At 48.1% G+C, this 20279-nt stretch overlaps 8 protein-coding genes across 8 annotated transcripts; 4 read left to right on the top strand and 4 right to left on the bottom strand.

The window, feature by feature from the left end:
• Positions 1-252: 252 nt before the first annotated feature.
• Positions 253-1107, top strand: UA08_04105 (hypothetical protein; the record flags this gene model as incomplete). The annotated part of the gene is made up of 1 exon (XM_020266391.1): positions 253-1107. The coding sequence occupies one exon, from the start codon at positions 253-255 to the stop codon at positions 1105-1107; it is 855 nt and encodes a 284-aa protein (XP_020120702.1).
• A 488-nt stretch (positions 1108-1595) lies between these two features.
• UA08_04104 (hypothetical protein) lies at positions 1596-2919 on the bottom strand (the record flags this gene model as incomplete). Its single annotated transcript, XM_020266390.1, has 4 exons — positions 1596-1706; positions 1762-1931; positions 2031-2195; positions 2535-2919. The coding sequence occupies 4 exons, from the start codon at positions 2917-2919 to the stop codon at positions 1596-1598; spliced, it is 831 nt and encodes a 276-aa protein (XP_020120701.1).
• A 2380-nt stretch (positions 2920-5299) lies between these two features.
• Positions 5300-7486, top strand: UA08_04103 (hypothetical protein; the record flags this gene model as incomplete). The annotated part of the gene is made up of 3 exons (XM_020266389.1): positions 5300-6041; positions 6108-6456; positions 6514-7486. The coding sequence occupies 3 exons, from the start codon at positions 5300-5302 to the stop codon at positions 7484-7486; spliced, it is 2064 nt and encodes a 687-aa protein (XP_020120700.1).
• An 812-nt stretch (positions 7487-8298) lies between these two features.
• Positions 8299-9268, top strand: UA08_04102 (hypothetical protein; the record flags this gene model as incomplete). The annotated part of the gene is made up of 5 exons (XM_020266388.1): positions 8299-8327; positions 8402-8436; positions 8517-8594; positions 8652-9145; positions 9206-9268. The coding sequence occupies 5 exons, from the start codon at positions 8299-8301 to the stop codon at positions 9266-9268; spliced, it is 699 nt and encodes a 232-aa protein (XP_020120699.1).
• Positions 9269-11411: 2143 nt separating this feature from the next.
• UA08_04101 (hypothetical protein) lies at positions 11412-12607 on the bottom strand (the record flags this gene model as incomplete). Its single annotated transcript, XM_020266387.1, has 2 exons — positions 11412-12078; positions 12333-12607. 2 exons carry the CDS (start codon positions 12605-12607, stop codon positions 11412-11414), a joined length of 942 nt encoding a protein of 313 aa, XP_020120698.1.
• Positions 12608-13209: 602 nt separating this feature from the next.
• UA08_04100 (hypothetical protein) lies at positions 13210-14476 on the bottom strand (the record flags this gene model as incomplete). Its single annotated transcript, XM_020266386.1, has 5 exons — positions 13210-13396; positions 13452-13499; positions 13572-13598; positions 13670-14198; positions 14269-14476. 5 exons carry the CDS (start codon positions 14474-14476, stop codon positions 13210-13212), a joined length of 999 nt encoding a protein of 332 aa, XP_020120395.1.
• A 500-nt stretch (positions 14477-14976) lies between these two features.
• UA08_04099 (hypothetical protein) lies at positions 14977-17455 on the bottom strand (the record flags this gene model as incomplete). Its single annotated transcript, XM_020266385.1, has 3 exons — positions 14977-15093; positions 15188-15310; positions 15368-17455. 3 exons carry the CDS (start codon positions 17453-17455, stop codon positions 14977-14979), a joined length of 2328 nt encoding a protein of 775 aa, XP_020120396.1.
• Positions 17456-18092: 637 nt separating this feature from the next.
• Positions 18093-20166, top strand: UA08_04098 (hypothetical protein; the record flags this gene model as incomplete). Its single annotated transcript, XM_020266383.1, has 2 exons — positions 18093-18472; positions 18534-20166. The coding sequence occupies 2 exons, from the start codon at positions 18093-18095 to the stop codon at positions 20164-20166; spliced, it is 2013 nt and encodes a 670-aa protein (XP_020120478.1).
• Between the last annotated feature and the right edge of the window lie 113 nt (positions 20167-20279).

The raw sequence follows: 20279 nt of genomic DNA, 5'->3' as shown, positions 1-20279 counted from the left end.
ATCTTCGACGCAATGAGCGAACACTCTCTCGACTGGCTCAAGGACAAGGCCATTGGATGGAGCCACATGCCTCCGGTGGACAAGATTGATACCCACCATCATTGCGTTCCCCCATTCTACGCCCAAGGCGAGATAAGATGCCCGGCCTTGTTGGATCTCTGAACTAACCTTACTATAGCCGTTGCAGAACAAGGGGGCGACCCCAGCGGTTGGCCTACCCCCCGCTGGAGTCCGCTGGCTTCCAAACTGCTGATGAAGCGTGTGGGAACCCAGACGGCGATACTCTCTGTTACCGCCCCCGGCGCCTGTATTCTTCCAAGCCGCCATGCACGCGAGAAAGTTGCGAGACAATTAAACGAATACTCTTCTGATCTCCGTGATAAAGAAGACCCTGGGCGTTTTGGGTTTTTTGCATCGTTGCCAAACATTCTCGATACCGAAGACGCCCTTGCGGAGATTGCATATGGCTTGGATACTCTCCATGCAGACGGAGTTGCCCTCTTCACTCGCTATGGTTCTGCCAACACGTACCTTGGTCATCCCGATGTTGAACCCATCTGGGCGGAGCTGAATCGGCGAGGCTGCGTGGTGTTCATCCATCCCACTCACCCTGTCGATACCCAGCCCGTTAACTCAAAGCTACCGCAGCCATCTATTGACTATCCACACGAGACCACTCGCACAGCAATGGATATGATTACCAACGGAACCCGACAAAAATATCCCAACTGTAAAGTCATCCTGTCCCATGCAGGCGGTGCCCTGCCATACATAATATCGCGCGTGGCAATACCCATGAAGAAAGCTCCAGATTTTCTAGTCTCGCACCGAATGGGGACAACACACGACAAAACAATGGAGGCATTTTGCAGCTTTCATTTTGATTTAGCTCTAAGCTCTTCGCCGCAGGTTCTGGACATGCTGCTGAAGCTGGTTCCGCACGAGCACATCTTGTACGGGAGTGATTTCCCATATGCGCCCATAACTGCCTATCCGGCGTTTCTAGAGGAGCTGGAGTCGTACCAAATGGATGCGGAGTTGAGGAGGATGATCAATTATGGAAATGCGCTGCTGCTGTTTCCGCGTTTAGCAAAACAAGCATTGTAGTTGTTTTAGTGGGATCGATTTATATAAAAACTTGTCCATAGTTGGTTTTTTGCTCGCTAGCTAGCTTTATTGTGAAAATATATATATATATATATATATATATATATTCTATTCAGAGCTTGCATTTATTCTTAGCTAAGCAGTAGTATTAAATCACGAACAGAACCGACAGATGAGTTTGTTATATCAATTGTATTAGGCTATACCAACGACAGGCCCATTCCGAGGTGCTGACTGACAGGGAATATGGCACCGGAATGTGTCCGACACTTCTAGCCGAGGCTCAATTTACTGCTGAGTGTGTTTAGATTGGTATATCCTATCACTCACCCATACGGTTGTTCTATGAGAGACCACCAGGGATTGTATCTGAAATATAGCTTAGTTCAGTGTAGATTTACATCCAAGTGCTATTATTGACTGTATCTACCAGACCAATAGTTTGCTGGACTAGTTTCTCAGAGCTCAAAACGCCAACGATTGAAAAATCAAACAAGCTTTCCGGTTCTTGGGTCAATCTTTTGGCGGCCTCTGAAATCGACTTTCAGGGACTTGGTGCCGTTTCGATTTATATTCTGGAACCAATCTGGGGCTCCTCGCTACATCCCAAATTTTGTCAACAATGAATACCAGTGAGAGAAATGAATTACTTACCGAACCGGCACAGTATGCAAAAATCCCCGGGAGAAAAATTGTCTGACTTAAGCCACTGTCCAGCGTTTCCACGATAGCGTCCACGACGGTGTCGACATGTAAAAGCGGCGTTAGGAAGTGAGATTGATTCGTTTCTCCCTTAAACAGGGGCGTTTTCGTGAAACTCAGTACTGCAAGAGAGGTGCGAACTTTGGGTGCTTTTAGAACTCTGAGCTCTTGGCCAAGGCACTACACGGGTCAGCTTCTACGTGAGACAAGCTGTGACAAACATTTGAACATTTCCTCATGAAATGCTATCAATCCAGATTTTGATGCTGCATAATCCGCAAGTCCTGGTGGGGGGATATACGCGCTCACCGAAGCAACGTTGAAGATGTGCCCGTGATTTTGCTGAATCATGAATGGAAGGGATTCTCTCGTCAGGAGGAATGGTGCTAGTAAGTTGGTTTGGAAGGTGATGCTATTGTCTCTGTATGTACCGTCGACTATAGTGCGGCCGCGAGACAGACCGGCATTGTTGACTAGGCATAGGAGACTGTCGGTCAGTGAGAGTTATAGCGATGTAATTGGACTTTGGCAAATGATTCATGATTCACCTAACACGGTTGGATGGCCAATCTCGGATTTGATCTTTGCACAAACAACTGCGATTTCGGCTTGGTCGCTCAGATCGCATTTCAGGTATGAGATGTGTTGGCTTTCTTCAGCTTAGCATTAGCAAGTAGATAGAGTGCAAGTGTTTTTTCTTTCCTTCACTGGAAGTATCATAATACCAATCTTATATGTCAAGGGAGCGATATCCAACACCACGACGCCTGTGCCCAGCGCAGCCAAACGCTGAACAACGCCTGCACCAATACCGCTGCTACCCCCGGTCACCACAACCACCTCTTTCTTCCAACCCCAAGTATCATCCTGGACCCAGTTGTTTCGACTTTTGGCATTGAGCCAGTCGTTAAGCCATAGAAGGGTGCTGGACACAGCGGTGAATTGGATGAGCCGCTCATGAGCCGCGCTTAGGCTGCCTCGTCCATGCACCAAGAACAGTACTGTCAATGAGACAAGAGGGTGTAGGATCGTTCCTCGTAGGCCGGCTATGATCGGATCGATGTATAGGCCTTCACGACGAAGGAACCCTCTCTTAGTTGTGGATGCCATGTTCAAGGAGAAAAGGGTGAACCATCTAGTAGTGGTGGATAGAGGAAGGAAGCTCTACGTCCTTTAATATATACACAGCCCACAAAAACCATGTTCGCAGGGGAGACCGGAAGCGTCCCGGAGTGAACAAGTAGCGCATAACCTACAATACGCATCACTGGATATCAATGAAAATGCCCGCCTAGCCAATGACAATTGGAATGTGAGGCCTATAACTGCACAATAAAGGTCTTCCAGCAGAGACGGCGAAATCAAAATTAGGCTCTGATCAAATAATAATACAGTCCACAGCAGCTCAGTTAGAATTATTGTTTCTCTTGCACGCATAGTTTATGTCTGCTATTTACACCACCCTTTTTAAGATCACAATTTGATATCCCTTCATTATATTCTCTACATCAGCGGCCATTTTTTTTTCTTTTCTCTCTCTCTCTTTTTTTTTTTTCATTATCATCCATAGACCTCATTGAAGTACGATGTTGAATTAGGGTTTTCCGAGGGCTATGCATATAATGCCAAGAGATCCCTGGATCGATCGACTACGGTCAAGCTCCTTAATTTTGGGTTCTCCCGCCGCGCCGCCAAAACCTCAACACCTATATACCGTGTACTCAGACAAGCGTACAGGCCAGCGTATCAGCGTGCTGATGAACGATTTGCGGCTAATGGAGTGTATGTCTAGACAACAGTCTATTTTATTGTGCAGTCAGCCAGTCAGTCCTTACCGATACTACATAGTATATCTGAATAAGAAGGAATTGGGAAAATGCGTCACATTACATATATGTTACTTATAGAGGAGGTGTATTGTTCATTAACTTTGCCGAAATTACAAAGCAAAATAGTAGTTACTAGCTCGTTGCCTAAAAATTAGAAATAGACTAGCGTACAACTTCCCAGATCCATCCTCCACGGTAGCCTAGCATGATAGAACAATAGCTACAGCACTCCGCTCGCCGCTCGCCGCCTGCTAGTTGCCTGCATCTGCGCCGATAAATTCTGGCTTTGAAAATGAACAGAATCGCATGGAATTATTGGAGTTCTTGGGCCCCTACCTTCCGCCGAAGCGTTTTTCAGGGAAGTTCCCCTCCATTTTGCTACAAGCTCAGAAGTGCGCCATGCTCTCGTCGACATGGACATCTACACCACGAATATTCCCGACTTCGGGATTTGAGTTACTTGACGCATCCTCTAAGATCGAGGAAGGAACATTGCCGACGTATTCCCCGGAGAAATATTATCTGGTGCAACAAGGGGAACTTTTTAATGACAGATATCAGGTGCTTGCTAAGTTAGGCTATGGAGTTACGTCAACTGTTTTGTTTGCTCGTGATTTGGAGTAAGTCTTGGAACTGCGTCCGGGGAAACAGCCATTCTGATCCATTAAGGTCTCGTGATTCCGCATATGTCGTCTTGAAGATTCATACGTTGGGTGAATCGAGGGAACACGAATTGAATGTTTATAACCATATGAACTCCATCGAAACAGACCATCCTCACATCACGTGACCCCTCTAAATGTTATCCTTCATACAATGATACCCAAGTATCTCGTTGAATGAGATATGATAGACATTAACTATCATTGGTCAGAACTACCAATTGACTAATTAATATGAATTGGGGAAAAAATTTTTTTCTGGCCTCGAGGATGTCTGCATACCCGAGTTCGAAATCGGCCCAAATGGCAATTCTTTCATGGATGAAAGAATCGGGGGCCGAAGTAATGTGACAAAAACGGACAGGGAGAGAAAACTCTGATTGACACAGCCGGACAGAGTTGCAATATGCAGACCATGGTTGGGTGTTGAACAAGGGTAGGAAATAGGAAAAGGCAAAGAGAAAAAACCGGGGCAGCGCCACCCCGGATATTCGCAGGGAGAGCCTTGCCTCTTCAGGCGGCTTTTAGCACCCTGCCTGAGGCAGCGCTGCGGCTGCTTGTACCGCAGCCTTTGGTTCGTTCCCTTTTTTTCCTCTGCAGCATCTCTTCTCCTCTGCCCTTGTCCATCTCGTCTCGTCTCTTTCTTTCTCTCTTTCTTTCTCGCATCCCTGTCGGTTTGTATTTTATCTATTCGCTTTTCTCTGCCCTCCCTTCATTCAACATTTCGGAGTTCTTGGAGCGCCTCGTTAGATACTCGTTTTGATCTACTAGATCCATTTATTTCCCTGGCAGACATATTTACCGGCACCCTCACAGCGCCCCTTACGTCTGATATCTGTTACATATGGGGATCTCGCTTTAGACATTCTTACTCCACATTTTGCTTTTTCTTTTTTCTATTTAGAGTACGCCCTTCGCACGAGCACTCGTGGCAAAACCCCAAAACCCTCCATCTCGCCGCCGCCCTCGCCCGCCAATCTTAACACTTCATACGCCATGATGCCGCTCGACCAGAATCCTCCGCGCTCGGCCAGGAGGCGACCGTCATTGCTTCTACGCGCCCGACCGAAAACCGCAGTTCCAGGGGGACTGCCCGGCGCAAGCGTCCCTTGGATGAATCCCGGTCCCCAGGCTTTGAACTCTTCCTACGACAGCGGCCAAGACAGTCAAATTCAGCTTTGCCAACAAGATCACCAGAGTAGCGACGTCCTGGAAGAGGTCTCCGTGTTTCCTGAGCCAACACCTCAACACCGCACAGCAAGGAGCTTCTCGAGCATCCGCCATGGAGTCGATGGGCTGCGTGCTCTCGGCCGCCGTCTCTCTGTGACAATTCGCGGGAAAAATCCAAAGAATAATCATATATACGTCCCCCACGAAATCGCTCGTGATGTTGATGAAGAGAAAGTTGTCCCTGAGGGAAGGCCCCGCAATGCTTGGTTCAAGGGACATAGCATCAATCGCCGACCGTCGCTCCATAGCGTCTCGGCTTTGCACACTTTCTACGCACCGACTGCCAATGTGGCCAACTTCATTCCTGGAATGGGCTTCTTCGAGCCTCCCGTCTTCTCAAACAACCCGTCTGAAGGGGCTGCTGCTAGAGCTGCCGCTGCCGCCCAAAATGAGATGGCCAAGTCCGGCCGTAATATCTCCCCGGGAGACTCAAAAATTTTCGATTCGGAAAGTGGAATTGGAATTGATTTGCGCGACCCTTCCGACTCGGAATTGGCCATAGTACGATTAGGTTAGTTTATAATCCTGGATGATGTGGCTGACTCCTTGCTTTCTTGAGCTAACTCCTGTGAAATAGATCCCGTGGCTTATTTACCTGCGGAGCTCATTTCTCACATCCTCTCGTTTTTAAGTCCCACATCACTAATGCAGGCGGAAGTTGTGTCGCGATCTTGGAACAAAGCTGCTTCGTCGCATCACGTGTGGCGAAGTGTCTTCCGTCAGCAATATGGTCGTCAACCATTATCAAAGTCGACGACAAAGAAGAAGACTCAGTCAGCAGGCTTGGGTAAGACCTTGCCTAATCAGGATTGGAAGAAGATGACCTTGGTTCGACAGGCGCTGGATCGTCGGTGGAAAGATGGCAAGGCGGCAGCTATCTATCTACAAGGTCATACTGACAGCGTATATTGCGTACAATTTGATGAGTATGTTATGCCCTAAACCTCTTTATGCCGTTGACACATACTAAATTTATTTCTCAGGCATAAAATCATTACCGGATCTCGTGATCGCACCATTCGCATTTGGGATGCCCACTATCCTTGGTCATGTCTCAAGGTCATTGGCACGCCTACCGCGAATCAGCAGCGCGAATCAGCAGCTACCAATGCAAACCCTCGGCCTGTAGGAAATGCGCCATTCCTTTCCATCTGCCCGCCGAGTCAACCTTGGGCTGATGTGGCCGATCAAACAATTGAATTGAATGATTGCCACAATCGCTCAATTCTTTGCCTCCAATTTGATGACGAGATTATGGTTACTGGATCCTCCGACTTTACGTGCATTGTTTGGGATGTTAAAAATGACTATAAACCGATTCGACGCCTAGTAGGCCATAGGGCAGGAGTCCTTGATTGCTGCTTCGATGATCGACATATTATCTCCTGCTCCAAAGACAGAACGATCTGTATTTGGGATCGAGAGACGGGGAGATTGATCAAGAGGCTACTGGGCCACCACGGACCCGTCAATGCCCTTCAGCTGCGTGGGGATCTCTTGGTGTCAGCCAGTGGAGACGGTGTAGCCAAACTATGGAACATCACCTCTGGTGTCTGTGTCAAGGAGTTTTCCAACAAGGACCACGGTCTTGCCAGCGTTGAGTTCACTGAAGATGGTAGAACCATTCTGGCCGGCGGCAGCGACCAAGTGATCTATCAATACGATGCAAACAGTGGCGATATGGTTCGAGAAATCAAAGGTCACAACGGACTAGTGCGATCTCTGCATCTGGACAGTGCCAACAACCGCATTGTCAGCGGCAGCTACGATTTCAGCGTGAAAGTGTTCGATGCGACCACGGGTGAACTATCAATTGATCTTGCCGAGTGGACTACCAGCTGGATGTTCAGCGCAAAGTCGGACTATCGTCGAATTGTTGCTACGAGTCAAGATGCTCGTACTGTCATTATGGATTTTGGGTATGGATTAGACGGCATAGACTTGTTGGAAGAATAGTCTAGATTTTATGTTTCTTTCTTTCATATCTCTTTTGTTTGTTTGCTTCTTCTAGATTCCCCTTGAATGTGCTCATTCTCAGCTTTGATCCTTTTTCCTTCTTTCTGCATCGGTGACTTTTATTGTTCTCTTTTTCTTTTCTGTTCATATATTTCCATTTTCTTGATTATTGCTCTCTGGAGAAGCATCAAGAATTGCAGTCGTTCGGCTGGGGATTTTCTTACTTTACTTTCACTTCTTGGTTCTCCTATAGAACATGCATATTTCCATACTTAATTTACCTACTATACAGATACACTTCAGGCAAGGATTTCCTGTTTCTTCTGCAGTTTTGAAAACATTGTGCCAAGGGTATAGCATCTTTTGTAGCATTGTTTGGTTTTAAAGGAGAGCATAGTGCTTAGTCTAGCCTGATTGGTGTTCTTATGGAAACTAACCAAGTCAATCGCTGGTGGGGACCGTCAACAAAACAAAACTTCTCTCTCTATTGACTCCTCCGCAATCCATCGCACAACCTCCTCCTACCTCAAGCATCGATTCTTGATCTCCTTGAAAAACTGGGCAGACATTGAGGAGAGAGTTTTTACACTATTTTGCTATTTTGTTGCGAACCTATCCTACCCCCCCCCCAAAATCGACTCCTGCACATAATACCCCGCCATGAGTGAATCAAGGTATGTGGCTTTTCGTTTTATCAGCTCATATGGTTCAAACAAGATTTGCAGAGCTTAGAACTCACTGATCTTTTTTTTTTTTTTTTCCATTCTAGACAAGAGCTTTTAGCATGGCTAAACAACCTCCTCCAGCTCAACATGACCAAGGTTGAGCAGTGCGGCACAGGGTGAGTTTTATGCCTGGTCCAGCTGTATATCTCATGTTTGAGATATTCGATATTAACAGTCAATGTGATAATAGAGCCGCATTCTGCCAAATATTCGATTCGATTTTCAGTTAAGTCGCCCGGTCACGTTTCTAAGCTGTTTCGAGGGAGTTCATCAGAACTTAGACTAATGCACCCTGTGTTAACCAGTGGATGTGACTATGGCCCGCGTCAAATTCAATGTTAATACCGAATATGCATACCTCCAAAATTTCAAGGTCCTTCAAAGTACGCCAATCTAGTGCAATCCGCGTGGTGATATCCTGGTAACTAATCTGAATGCAGATACTTTCAAACGGCACCAAATCGACCGACCTGTCCCCGTCGAGCAACTTGTCAAGTGTCGCATGCAGGACAATCTCGAGTTTCTCCAATGGGCCAAACGATTCTGGGATCAGCACTATCCGGGCGGTGACTACGACGCCGTGGCTCGTCGCAAGGCTTCAGGCGGACCAGCGACATCATCCGCACCCGTGTCAGCAGCGCGCACCAGCAGCGCCGGTGCTCGACGAGGCGGCACCACACCGACAGGCGCAGCTGGCGTGCGAAGTCGCGTGGGAGCAGGAACAGCAGCGGGCCCAGGAACAGCGGCTTTGAACCAGGAGATTGCGGCACAAAAGGAAGCCATTGCTGGACTGGAGAAGGAACGCGACTTTTATTTTGCAAAGTTGCGCGATATCGAGCTGTTGTTGCAGTCTGCTGTTGAGGCTGATCCGGAGTTGGAGAAGGATGATGATTCGTTGGTGAAGCATATTCAGGGTATTCTTTATTCGACCGAGGTAAGAACATCCACTCGTTCTGCTTTATATTTACGGAGCTAATATTTCTACGTTTTATAGGAAGGATTTGAGATCCCCGCAGAAGAAGCAGAAGCAGCGGGAGACGAACTCGAGACGTTCTAGTCCTCACGTTCTCTTTTTAAAACTCTTACCTTACCTCCCCCCACCTATTCACTTGAAATAAATACCCTCCTAGGTTCAATTGTGTTTTGTTGTTGTTAAGCTTTGTACCACACATTCCATCCATATCTGTCTCTGTGATGTTCTCCTTAGTTAGTGGATAGCTGACCGGAAACTGACCTCTTTTCCAGTATGAGAGAGGAGGAAAAGAAAAAAAAAAGATTGAATGTTTATTTCACAGAGCTCAATATATTAGCAGGAGGTGAAAGACTTGTCTTGATTTTTATTGAAGGGAGACTTACATCCAGGTGTATATATACTACATAGTTTCTACAGTCTACAGCATATGATATGCCTAGGCTAGTAGATATCATGGATGCTTGTATATTGCAAGCTACGCTACACACTTATTGGTTGAACTTGCTACTATGCGACTTCCTGGTTCGGTTAGACTGGATGCTACGATGGATGGATAGTCTAGAGTGATCAGCAGTGTCTCACTTGGGTAGTTAACTTAGGAGTTCTAGCTCCGGAGCACATAAGACTCAACACTCAAGACTCATAACCATACTACACAGATTTGTAGGACGATGATACGTAACTACGTATTATGAAGAGCATGAATAAACAACATCGTTAATCTACGACCAACGCCTGATTGGCCCAGCAGCTCGCATGCAATTAAACATCCAGCCATATGCGGTTTAGCGTCAGGAACGGTGGCTGCCAAGCCCGGGCTTGACGTATAAGTTACATTACTTCATACACTATTCCTCTGCCACTACTGCCACTGTGCGGTTATTGCTTTTGGCAATCACAGGGTGATATCTAGATCTAATTTATTATACATAGGTATACATGGAAGTATATATAATTGTATATGTATGTAGACATATACACACATGAAACCATGTGTGATGGAGTGTAGATATAAATAAAATACGCCCCACACGGCAGACGAGCGAAAAGCGGGCCGACGGCACACCCGACCGCCGCGCTGATTGGCCTACCCGTCGACATGGACGGACGCTAAGACCACAGCGTACGACTGCAACTTCTAGACGTTCGTTCCTTCTGTCTTCGTGCCTCGCCTCTTTTCCTTGTCTTCATCTCCATCCCTCCTCTAGCCATTGTTAGCTGGAGAATGCGCTGTCTGGGCCAGGTAGCTCTATTTACCTCCCTCTGCGCTGCCACCATGTTCTAGGCCTGGTGGTGGTCGTCGCTCCTTTATTCAAGTCAATTCAATTCATTTCAATTCGTGGTTTGCTGTCCCTTTTCTTTGAGGTACGTACATGTGTCCACTGGCACCCGGCCAAGGCACCCACCACTTGTCAGCAGCTTAGTACTTACGACTTGCTACTCGACAATGGATCCAGATTTCCATCTCATTTTGTCCCTTGGAATATCTGTCACTTCGTGCTCGAGTTTAGCTGCAGAAACTATCGCTGCCCGCCGGACGTCCACTCCTTGATCTCCCCGTCTCCCATCAAACGTCATTCTCTTCTCACTTACTTAGTACGACTATCTCCGAATTTACGCTCTTTACATCTATCTCAGTACGGTTACACCTGTGTATATTGTTCACTTACGAAGAGATATTTCAATTGCTTTTTCTTTCGTTTCGGTTTGGTTTTGCCTACTTGTTCAGTACACACACGTCCGCCCCTCGGCAGTGTACACCCGTTTGGCTTGGAAGAATTGCTGGTGTAGGAAAAGTCGACACCGTTTGAATAAAAGTCCGGATGCTGAAGTATTTCGTGAACAGTGTGGAATGCACGCCATTTTTGAAGTTGGAGTTGTAATTGTGAAAAGAAAAGAAAAGAAAGAAACGACTGGTATCAGGGGAAGGACATAGAGAACGGGCAACGACCCTACGGGTCGCGCGGTCGACAATGACCCATACTCATCGCCATCATCACCATCATGGGGGGCAACACTCCCGGATGAGTGCGGAAGTGCGGGGGGGAGTAACTATGGACAGCTTCAGTCAGGGTATATACGACTATACACAATCTAATGTTGACGTGCAAGTTTCAAATATCGAGCAAGCCTTGATCCGGAGAAATTCTGAAGTGACCCAGACTGTGACGGCGGTTGTGGCAACGGCGATTGATGTGATCATAGAAAGCGGCTCGACGACACTCGCTCAGTTGACGGTTTCGACGCTCCCAGCAGTTGTCTCTGTTCCGTCCCTCGGAATTGTCACTATTCCTGCAGACGGCAGTTCTGCAACAGATGCTGGTGCTGCGACCGCCGCCGCCGACAACCAGATTCCTCTTGGATCTTCGACTTCGACTTCGACTGCATCGTTGTCGTCGTTGTCTACAACCTTGGATTCTTCATCAACGCAATCCACACAGTCATCTTCATCATCCTCGTCAAATTCAACCACAAGCTCGATATCTAGCACCACATCAACATCTTCCAGTGAAACGCAGTCCTCTACCTTGTCGTCGTCTACTTCATCGTCTACCTCAATTACTTCAGTCTCTACATATACATCTAGTTCATCTACGACTTCCGCTACTTCCTCTACCGCTAGCTCTACCTCCATCTCTTCATCATCGACCTCATCCACGTCTTCAGCGACTTCAACTTCGTCTACCACCTTATCGTCTTCAACCACTGGTTCCTCGACTACACTCTCTTCAACCATATCGTTATCAACTGCATCCCTTACCAACTCCGCACAATCGACATCCACTGGGGCGCAAGCAATATCCTCTTCAGCAACCCCGGCAAGTTCAGGCTCATCTGGCGGCGGCAGTGACACAGGCAAAGTAGTTGGAGGTGTAGTCGGCGGAGTGCTTGGCCTATTGTTGGTATTGTTTTTGGCATTCTTGGCTTTCCGATACAGGAAAAAACGCACGCAAGCCGCAGCTGCGGGAGCCGCCGCTGCGGGTGGGGAGGTCTCCTCCAAGGAAGTTTACGGTGGAGGCGATGGTGGTGACTCAGGACAACGTTCGGCTGAAATGAATTCTCACCGTTCGAGCGACACACCGCTCGCGGCAGGAGCAATCTTAGGGCGATGGACATCTTCTTCAACATTCTCCGGTCGTAGTTCTACCACAGGTGAACGGGGATTTCAAAAAATCTCGGGTCGCAAGATTCCGTCCGTCCTCCACACAGGAGGCGATGGATATGGAGACGACATTGAAGAGGAGCCCATTCCTGAGATGCCATCGCCGCCTCTTGAAGCGACCAGCCCTGTATCGCCAGTGAGTGCCATTGGTGGCACAGGTGGAGGATATCATCGTCATCCTCCAATGCGAGACGATTTTGGAGGCGGAGCAGCAGCCGCCGCCGCCGAAATAGGAGCAGGGGCAGTCGTAATACGTCCATCTCCAGCGCGGACTCCAACAGCAAGTACGGCTGATCTAACTGCTCCTCCGAGTTCGGGCCAGAGGGGGGTAAGCCCTTTTCGACCGGACGCCGTGGGACGATCTCTAGCACGGTATGATGGGAGTAGAGGCAGTCGGTTTACGGAGGGTATCTAAAACACGAATCACGAATCTTTCACCTTTCACTTTGAGCGAGACCATCTTATATATCCGCTCGACACATCATCATATCATACATACCCGACATTTGAATCTTGTTGTTTATAGTATTTCCTCAATTGGCTTGTTCGACTCAACTGGAGTACAACTTGCTGTATTGTATTCTACTTTTTGGATTTGTATTTAATCCATTATTCTTATTATCCATTTTGCGTGATACCAGTAACCTTGGAAAGCTAGATTGTATTTAATTGGGTATAATTCATGAGTAATATGTAAATGATTTTGCAATAGACATTGCACGTGGCCTGTCCGTACCCTAATTACAATGCTTCAGTGTATTTGCGTTCAGGGAATATGGAAAGGCTAAACACAAACAGAAAATGAAAGAAAATCTTCAAATGTATATGATGTAACACATTCAACTCTATTCATGTATGTAGATTATTCTGAAGACATAATCCGCTCCTCAGAAGTCATCATTCTATATTCCTCTCCTTCTCCTTCTCCGACATCGCCGGCATCAACATCAGTAGCGGTAGGAGATTGTTGAACGGGCTTTGTCCCCATCTCGGGGAAGAAGAAGCCTGGTGCGAATATTGTAAGGAGGATGGCAGGATAGACGACCATACTGATTAAGGATGAGCTTAGATGCATGTAAATATTTAATGGACAGGTGGACTTACGCTCCCTCAAGGATATAGAAGAGGACCTCGTTTTGCATGACTGGGTTTCTGTTATAGTAGTTAATATACTGATATCGACGAAAGATAAGAAAGGGAAAAAAAAAAGAAGAAGATACTCACCCCCAGCCACCAGCCATCTCGGCGATACTAGACGTGAATACGTGTCAGCCACACCAAACAACAAACAAGTCGAACTAGGAGAACGAGGGGAAACAAACCGATAGACACATCTAACCAAAATGCCCGCATAGGCACATGCAACAGCCGCACAAAACACACGAAACCGTCGCGAAAACCAAATGCGAGCCTCCGCAGAAGCCTCAGCGGAAGTAGAATCCTTCTGCGCAAGACCCTTGAAATGCTTTCTCGACGCAACCCAGAAATCCAGCGAAAAGAGCCCGAATACAATCAAATTCACCACTTGCAATGCAATGCCCGCTATCATGATATTGTCGCCCGTTTTCAGCAGGGACTCGTTCATCGTCGACGAATCTGCGGCTGCGGCATCGACGACGCCACCGGCAGCTTGGAGAAGCAGGCAGAAAACGTCAAAGGGGATGAAGATCCAGGTATATAGGCGTGGGGTGATGCGTGAATGGGTTGGTGCTACGGTGCGCGCAACGTGTTTGAGCGTAAGATATATACCGGCACAGATCAGGGTGGGTGCAATGATGATGCAGACCAGGTCCATTTTGAAGCCGCTCAGATTCCAGGCATTGTAATGCAGGAGAATTCGACCGATGTATCCTTTTATTTCGTCGTTAGATGAATCCATATGTCAGGTAGTTAGTTAACTTAGATAGCTTGGCTGACTAACCAACCATCTCAAGTATAAATCCTGATCCAGCCGTGAAGCCAAACGCCCATGTGCGCTTCCATACTGCAATGGCAATCGTAAATAGAGCACAGATTCCGTAGGCTACCGTGAAGAAGACGTTTGCGCCCAGATTAGGGGCGTAGCCTAGGGTTGTCGCTGAGGCGGGACATTCGGGCGAGACCTGCGTACAGACTCCGTGTTGGGGCATGTTTTTTCTCTTCTGCCTGTCTGCTCCTAAACCATTTATGTATACATTTGTGTGCGTGTGTATGTATGTATATATTTCGGTGGATCGAAATGAGAGAATATTTAGTAAAGCGATGAAAAAGAGGGAGGAAGTCCGCTTAAGTAGGTATAAAACTAGTTCCCCTACCCCAGTTGTTTAACAAGCCTAATAAATTTATTCCAACTTGAAATTAATTATGCCAATAGTTATTCCCATACATTGCTGGACCAACCGGCGATAAATGCATGCCAGATAGTGGATTCCCCCCGAGACAAGAAGAGATCTCAGCGGCCAGTCAGCGCTGGGGGCTGACGTTGCCGCTGCAGCTAATCGTATAGACGTAAACAGGGTTTAGCATGGCTCGCGTGTGTCGTATATGCCGTATAACATAACTCCGAATGTCGAACTAACTAATTGTGGACGGCTCGCTTATTTGGTCTCGTATTCCTCGTGTTTCCCTGTTCGGCTGGTTGGATAGACTCTCAAGGTACAGAAAACATGAACTCGTTATTGTGGCTGAGCCCTGAACTAATAGCAATAGCAATAGCAATAGCAATAGCAGCAGTAATAGTAATTCCAAATCCAAGCAACCATCCTAACTCCGCCAGTGGTATCAGTATCATGTCCATCCGAAAATAACAGTTAGAGAGCCTCGAACAAGCCCTAGATTGCCCTTCATCGCCGTCCACCCACCCTCTCTATCCCATCAGGCGCTTTTTTGAGCTTCACGCGACATTCAGGGCAGAACCACTTCGCGCGCCGACTAGGCGGTTCCGAAAGCCCGATGCAATCGAGGTGAAACCATTCCCCTTCGCACTGCAACATTCGTATCGTTAAGCTAGATCCTATGAATTGATAAAGAGACAAACTTACGTCTGGGTTTTCGCAATTAATCATCGTCCCAAAACTGACGTCCTTGCAGAGACAGTACCGCGGCTCATTCGGATCAATCTTCTCTAGTACTCCGTCTTCATCAATGCGGTAGTCCTCGCCCTTGATGGTCTCCTTCCCCGGTGCCCGTTTTTTAGGCTTCGATTTTCGTTTTCCATGGCTGACTGTTGCTCCGCCCTCCGAACTAGATGAGACTGGCCCAGGCGCCGGCCGTTTCTTTCGTCGAGCACTGGCTCCCGCTGCCACTGCACTCGAATCGGGGGCTGGAGTCTTCAATGCTGGCGTTGTACTCTTTCGGCGGAGATGATCCCGTGTAATCCCAATGACGGCAGCATTTGTGGCAGTTCCTGGCTCGGCTGAAGTCGCTCCCGATCGTCGCCTTGATGGTGGCCTAGTCGTTGGAGGTGTGGGAGTCGCTGTCGTTTTCTGGTTGACAACAAGCGATATAGAAGCCCGGGAAGAAGCAATCGAACGAGCTCTAGTTGGTGGTGGACTAGAAGATAACGTCTTGAGGGCCTTGCTTTTGATAGTTTCAGCTTGAGACATCGCAGCGGGGGAAGTTTCCGATATAACCTGAGATGATTCTACCGCTTCCGCTGAGCGAGCTGCGCTGATATTACGCCTCTTCGACGCCGGCTTCGAGGATAGAGGTTGACTAGTAGAATCAAGTGCGGCGTTCACCGTTGAACGCTCTGCCGAGGGGCTTTCTTCGGCCTTCCTCTTCCTCGAAGGCCTTGACTTTCCCTTTCCTGATGGAGTAGAAGCTGCGCCATTAGGTTTCGGAGAGTCCATCGCTGCAGCTACAGCGCCACGGAGTTCGCCCGGGGTGGAAAACAAACGCTTGAATGTCGAACCGATGTCGCTCAGCCGCTTGGCAGCCATCTCTGCTTCTACCGCAGCGGCGGCAGCAGCAGATGCAGCTTCTTGCTCACGAGCTATGGTTTCGCGCTTGATTCTTTTGGCCTCATTCAAAAGCATACCGCGGTTGCTGGTTTTTATCTCTTCAACTGCAGACATATCAGCAGTCGCCTCGCCCTTGCGGATAAGCTTTCCCGGTACATAAGTATTCTCGATATCATCACAGTCAATCAGTTCCTCTCCGGCGGCCTCGGCTTCCGCCTTAGCAGCTCGATAGCCTTCCCAGCCCCTTCCATTTCTCGCAAGTTCCCTGTTAATCATAACCTCGCTCGGTTGCCAAACAGCATTCTTCTTCATCTTCTTCCGTAGTTTCGTCATTTCCCAGTCCGTAAGTCGTAGCCATGGTAAGTCCTCACTACCAAGTTTGGCGTCCTCTGGCGGTGGTTTAAGCAACGCTAGTACATTGCTCGTCGAAATTCCAGCCAGAGAACCACGCACATTCGTACCAGGTCCTGATGTCCGCTGCTGTCGGCCGCGCTTCTTGTTTTTCTTCAGTTGCAAAGCCTCGTCGTCTGGGACAACGACACCACGACGCGATCGGACTTTGGGGTTTTCATTGTCGGATTGCTCTGTGCTGGCAATAGGCGAGTCCGGATCAAGCCCAGTAATCATCGATCGTCGACTCCTGGATTTAGGCAATCCAGCTTTGTCAGGAATCTGGCCATCGACGCGCAGCGTGATACGTGTCGCGACGTCCTCGGTCTTTCTACTGCCTCGTGAGCGTTTTGCAGCGGGGGTGGCGTCGCGCGAGGGCGGTCTGGGTAACAACTCAAGCTTCTTTTTAATGTTTCCTAGGCGATCGTGGTGACGGTCAACAACATCGTATATCCGGCATGCCTCTGCGTACGAAGCTTCGCGTGCATTGACAGAGCGGTTCAACTCCACGGAGATCTGCTCGCGTAGTTCTTGCGGGTTTGGTCGCGACTCTGCAGGCAGCTCTGGGAGCTGCCCGTATATCTTCGTAAGCTCATGAACTCTTTGCGTGGCATCCAAGTACGTCTCGTCCAGTCCACGGATCAACGTCAACGAGCGGATTACATCGGACGGTAGGTACTCGGTGTAATCGATGAAGTCTGTCACGGTGGCCTGCGCATCAGGGTCAAAAGGGCCCTCGAAAATCACTCCGCCACTGTCGTCCGTGTCATCTGTCATCGTGAACATGAGATTGGAAGCTGGGGGTCGTCCACTGGGGAAATAGGGTAGGCTGTTTTCCTGGACGTCAACGCCGCCAGCGATAACAGGCGGGTCAACATTTCTCCGCGCCCCGGAGAAGCGTGATTGGCCCGACTGGATCTCAAGTGAGGGCTTGCTATTTCGTTTACGAAGTCTTGGACGAATATAAATGAATATATAACACAGTCCTTACGCTTTCAATGAAACATGACCTAGCTGGTAGCTACTTTCTGAGCAACATGAAGCTACCGAATTGTTCTCTGTCTTTGCCAAGCAGTACTGGCACTGCTAAACCACCAGGACAAACGGAGTTTGGGATAGATCCCAAACTTCTATGCACAGGAATGGCCAGTGCTGATCATAAAGAAACACGTCCGCTGTGACGAGTGACAACAGTTGTCCTCAGGCGTGACAGCGCTCAAAGGCAGGCTAACTCCATTCTGGTATCACTGTTGCCATGCGTGCGAGATCAACAAAAAAACATGTGACCTTCTCTTTCTCTTCCAACTCTTTGGACTCTGCTTCTCTCAACATTCGCTTCTGTGCCATTCCCAGCGCCTTCTCCTCTGACACTTTTTCCTCTCCCTAGTTGTGATCTATCTGCAGAAAGCTGAAAATGGACAAGCCAACCCAGCGGCTGAATCTTCTGTTTTCGAACAATGAGTTCTTGCTCAAGAAAGACACTGGCTTGCACCTTCCTGTCCCAGAGCCAAAGCTCAACCTTCCCGGCAATATGACTGCCAACAGCCAGACTCTGGTCGAGGAGTCTAGCGCAAATTTGAGTCGTGGCAAGAACAAAGAGCATGGCGGGGAGCCTGACGAATGTCTCGCTTTCGAAACAGGAATTGCACCGCCGTCGAGTCTGGTTGCACAAGCCTTTTGCCCCGCTGCTGCCATTGCGAAGCTGCCATATAAGTATATGCGCCGCGAAACGTCGGGAGCAATTAGCAGCCGGTTTTTCGAAAAGGGGGCATTCTGGGCGAGAGATTGGGAACTGTAAGTGACGTAACCAAATTTCGCTAATTGTATGCGTATCTTTAACGTGCTTTATTTTCAGCTACTATATTTTTCCTCCTCCGGATCTAGCCTCGCGAGCCCTTCTCTTATTACCAGCCTCGCAAGTCCAGCAATTCCTAGATCAGATTAGCAATGATTGCAACGTTCGCTTGACTATCCCTATGGATCCAGGATTGGGCTTACTGCTTTCCTTCCAGGAGAAAGGGATCCCCCAGCCGCAGTACCTTGGCAATTCATCAAATATGGATACCAAAGAACAACTGTTGACCACGATCCCAACGCCTGAATACTCAATCGACTGCAAGAATCCGACTCGCTGTAATATTGAGGTAGCGGATGGCACAGCACAGGCATTTCGTGAGAAGATGGAAGCCGGGCTGAATGCAATCAAGAACAAGTCCAAGGCTTCAAGAGAAAAGAAGCGGGCTGAAAAGATTGAAAGACAACGCCAATGGGTGCATTCTCTCAAGAGAGCCCAATGTTACCTTGGACTACATCCTGTGTTCCCGCGTCTTGTTTCCGATCGTACAAGAGATATCGACGAAACAACGAATCCAGCCCCCTTGGATGATTTATCAATAGCTGGTCCTATGATATCCAAACTTCGTCTGGAATTGCCTGCTCCATTCTCATTCGTACATGACCCTATTTTTATATGTATAGACATGGAATGGAATGAGCGTCGCCACAATGAGGTGACAGAAGTGGGGATTTCCACCTTGGATACTTTGGATATTGCTAATGTGGCACCTGGAGCGGGTGGAAAGAACTGGATCAGGTGGATACGGTCTCGCCATATTCGTATCAGGGAATATGCTCATGTTGTGAATCGTGATTTTGTCTCCGGCTGCCCTGGTAGGTTTGATTTTGGCCAAAGTGAGTTCGTTGCACTCAGGGACGCGCCCCGAGTGGTAGAAAGCTGCTTCCGTCCTCCTTATTCCGCCCAGGTTCCCGTGAAGTTTGTAGATCAGGGGCCGTTTGGAGAACCAAGAGTCATAGTTGAAACGACAATTCGGGAGTATAAGCTTCGCAATCGCAACATAATCCTTGTCGGTCATGGCTTGCAAGGGGACATGCACTATCTTGGTATTCTCGGCTGCAACATATTCTCTGACAACATCTCTTCCCACCTGTTCCAGCAGTCTCCCCAATATTCAAGGAACAATACACGAGGCCAACATCAGAAACCGCAATTCCTGGACATGTTAGACACGGCATCGATGTTCCAGGTTCTCAAGCGTGATATAAACACTCGCTCTCTTGAAACTGTTCTTAATGGTGTGGACATTATTGGATGGAACCTTCATAATGCCGGCAATGATGCTCGGTTCACACTCGAAGCTATGGTACGCATTATCATTAATGCTAGACTGGCCCTGGATAACATACCACAAGACCTTGCTGGGGACTACGCGGATTGGGCCACGAGACCCATCAGAGCAGATATCAACGGCGAGTTTGTTACGTCATATGAAACAGCCTGGAAATCCGAAGTCGAGCGTCGTGTTGCCGAAGCGAATGCCGAGCGAGAAATGCAAGTTCGCGATGATTGTAAGATATGGGAACTTGTCACCGGCTGGAATAGTGAGCATCCGCTTACTGCAGATGATATCGATGGTGGATGCCCGAAAGGGATCGTCCCAATGCGAGTCAAGAAACAGACCGCCCAGTAGAAATATGGAAGGATTGGAACGACGATCTATGTACAATAGGCACTTCAATGGAAAGAATGACTATGGTTGAACTGTTAACGTTGCTTATCGATTATAGAAAGTCCATAGGCTCT

The sequence above is a fragment of the Talaromyces atroroseus genome (genome assembly GCF_001907595.1).
Source record: "Talaromyces atroroseus strain IBT 11181 chromosome Unknown scaffold_4, whole genome shotgun sequence".
In the NCBI taxonomy this organism is placed as follows: domain Eukaryota; kingdom Fungi; phylum Ascomycota; class Eurotiomycetes; order Eurotiales; family Trichocomaceae; genus Talaromyces; species Talaromyces atroroseus.
This window is presented reverse-complemented; position numbering and strand designations above follow the sequence as displayed.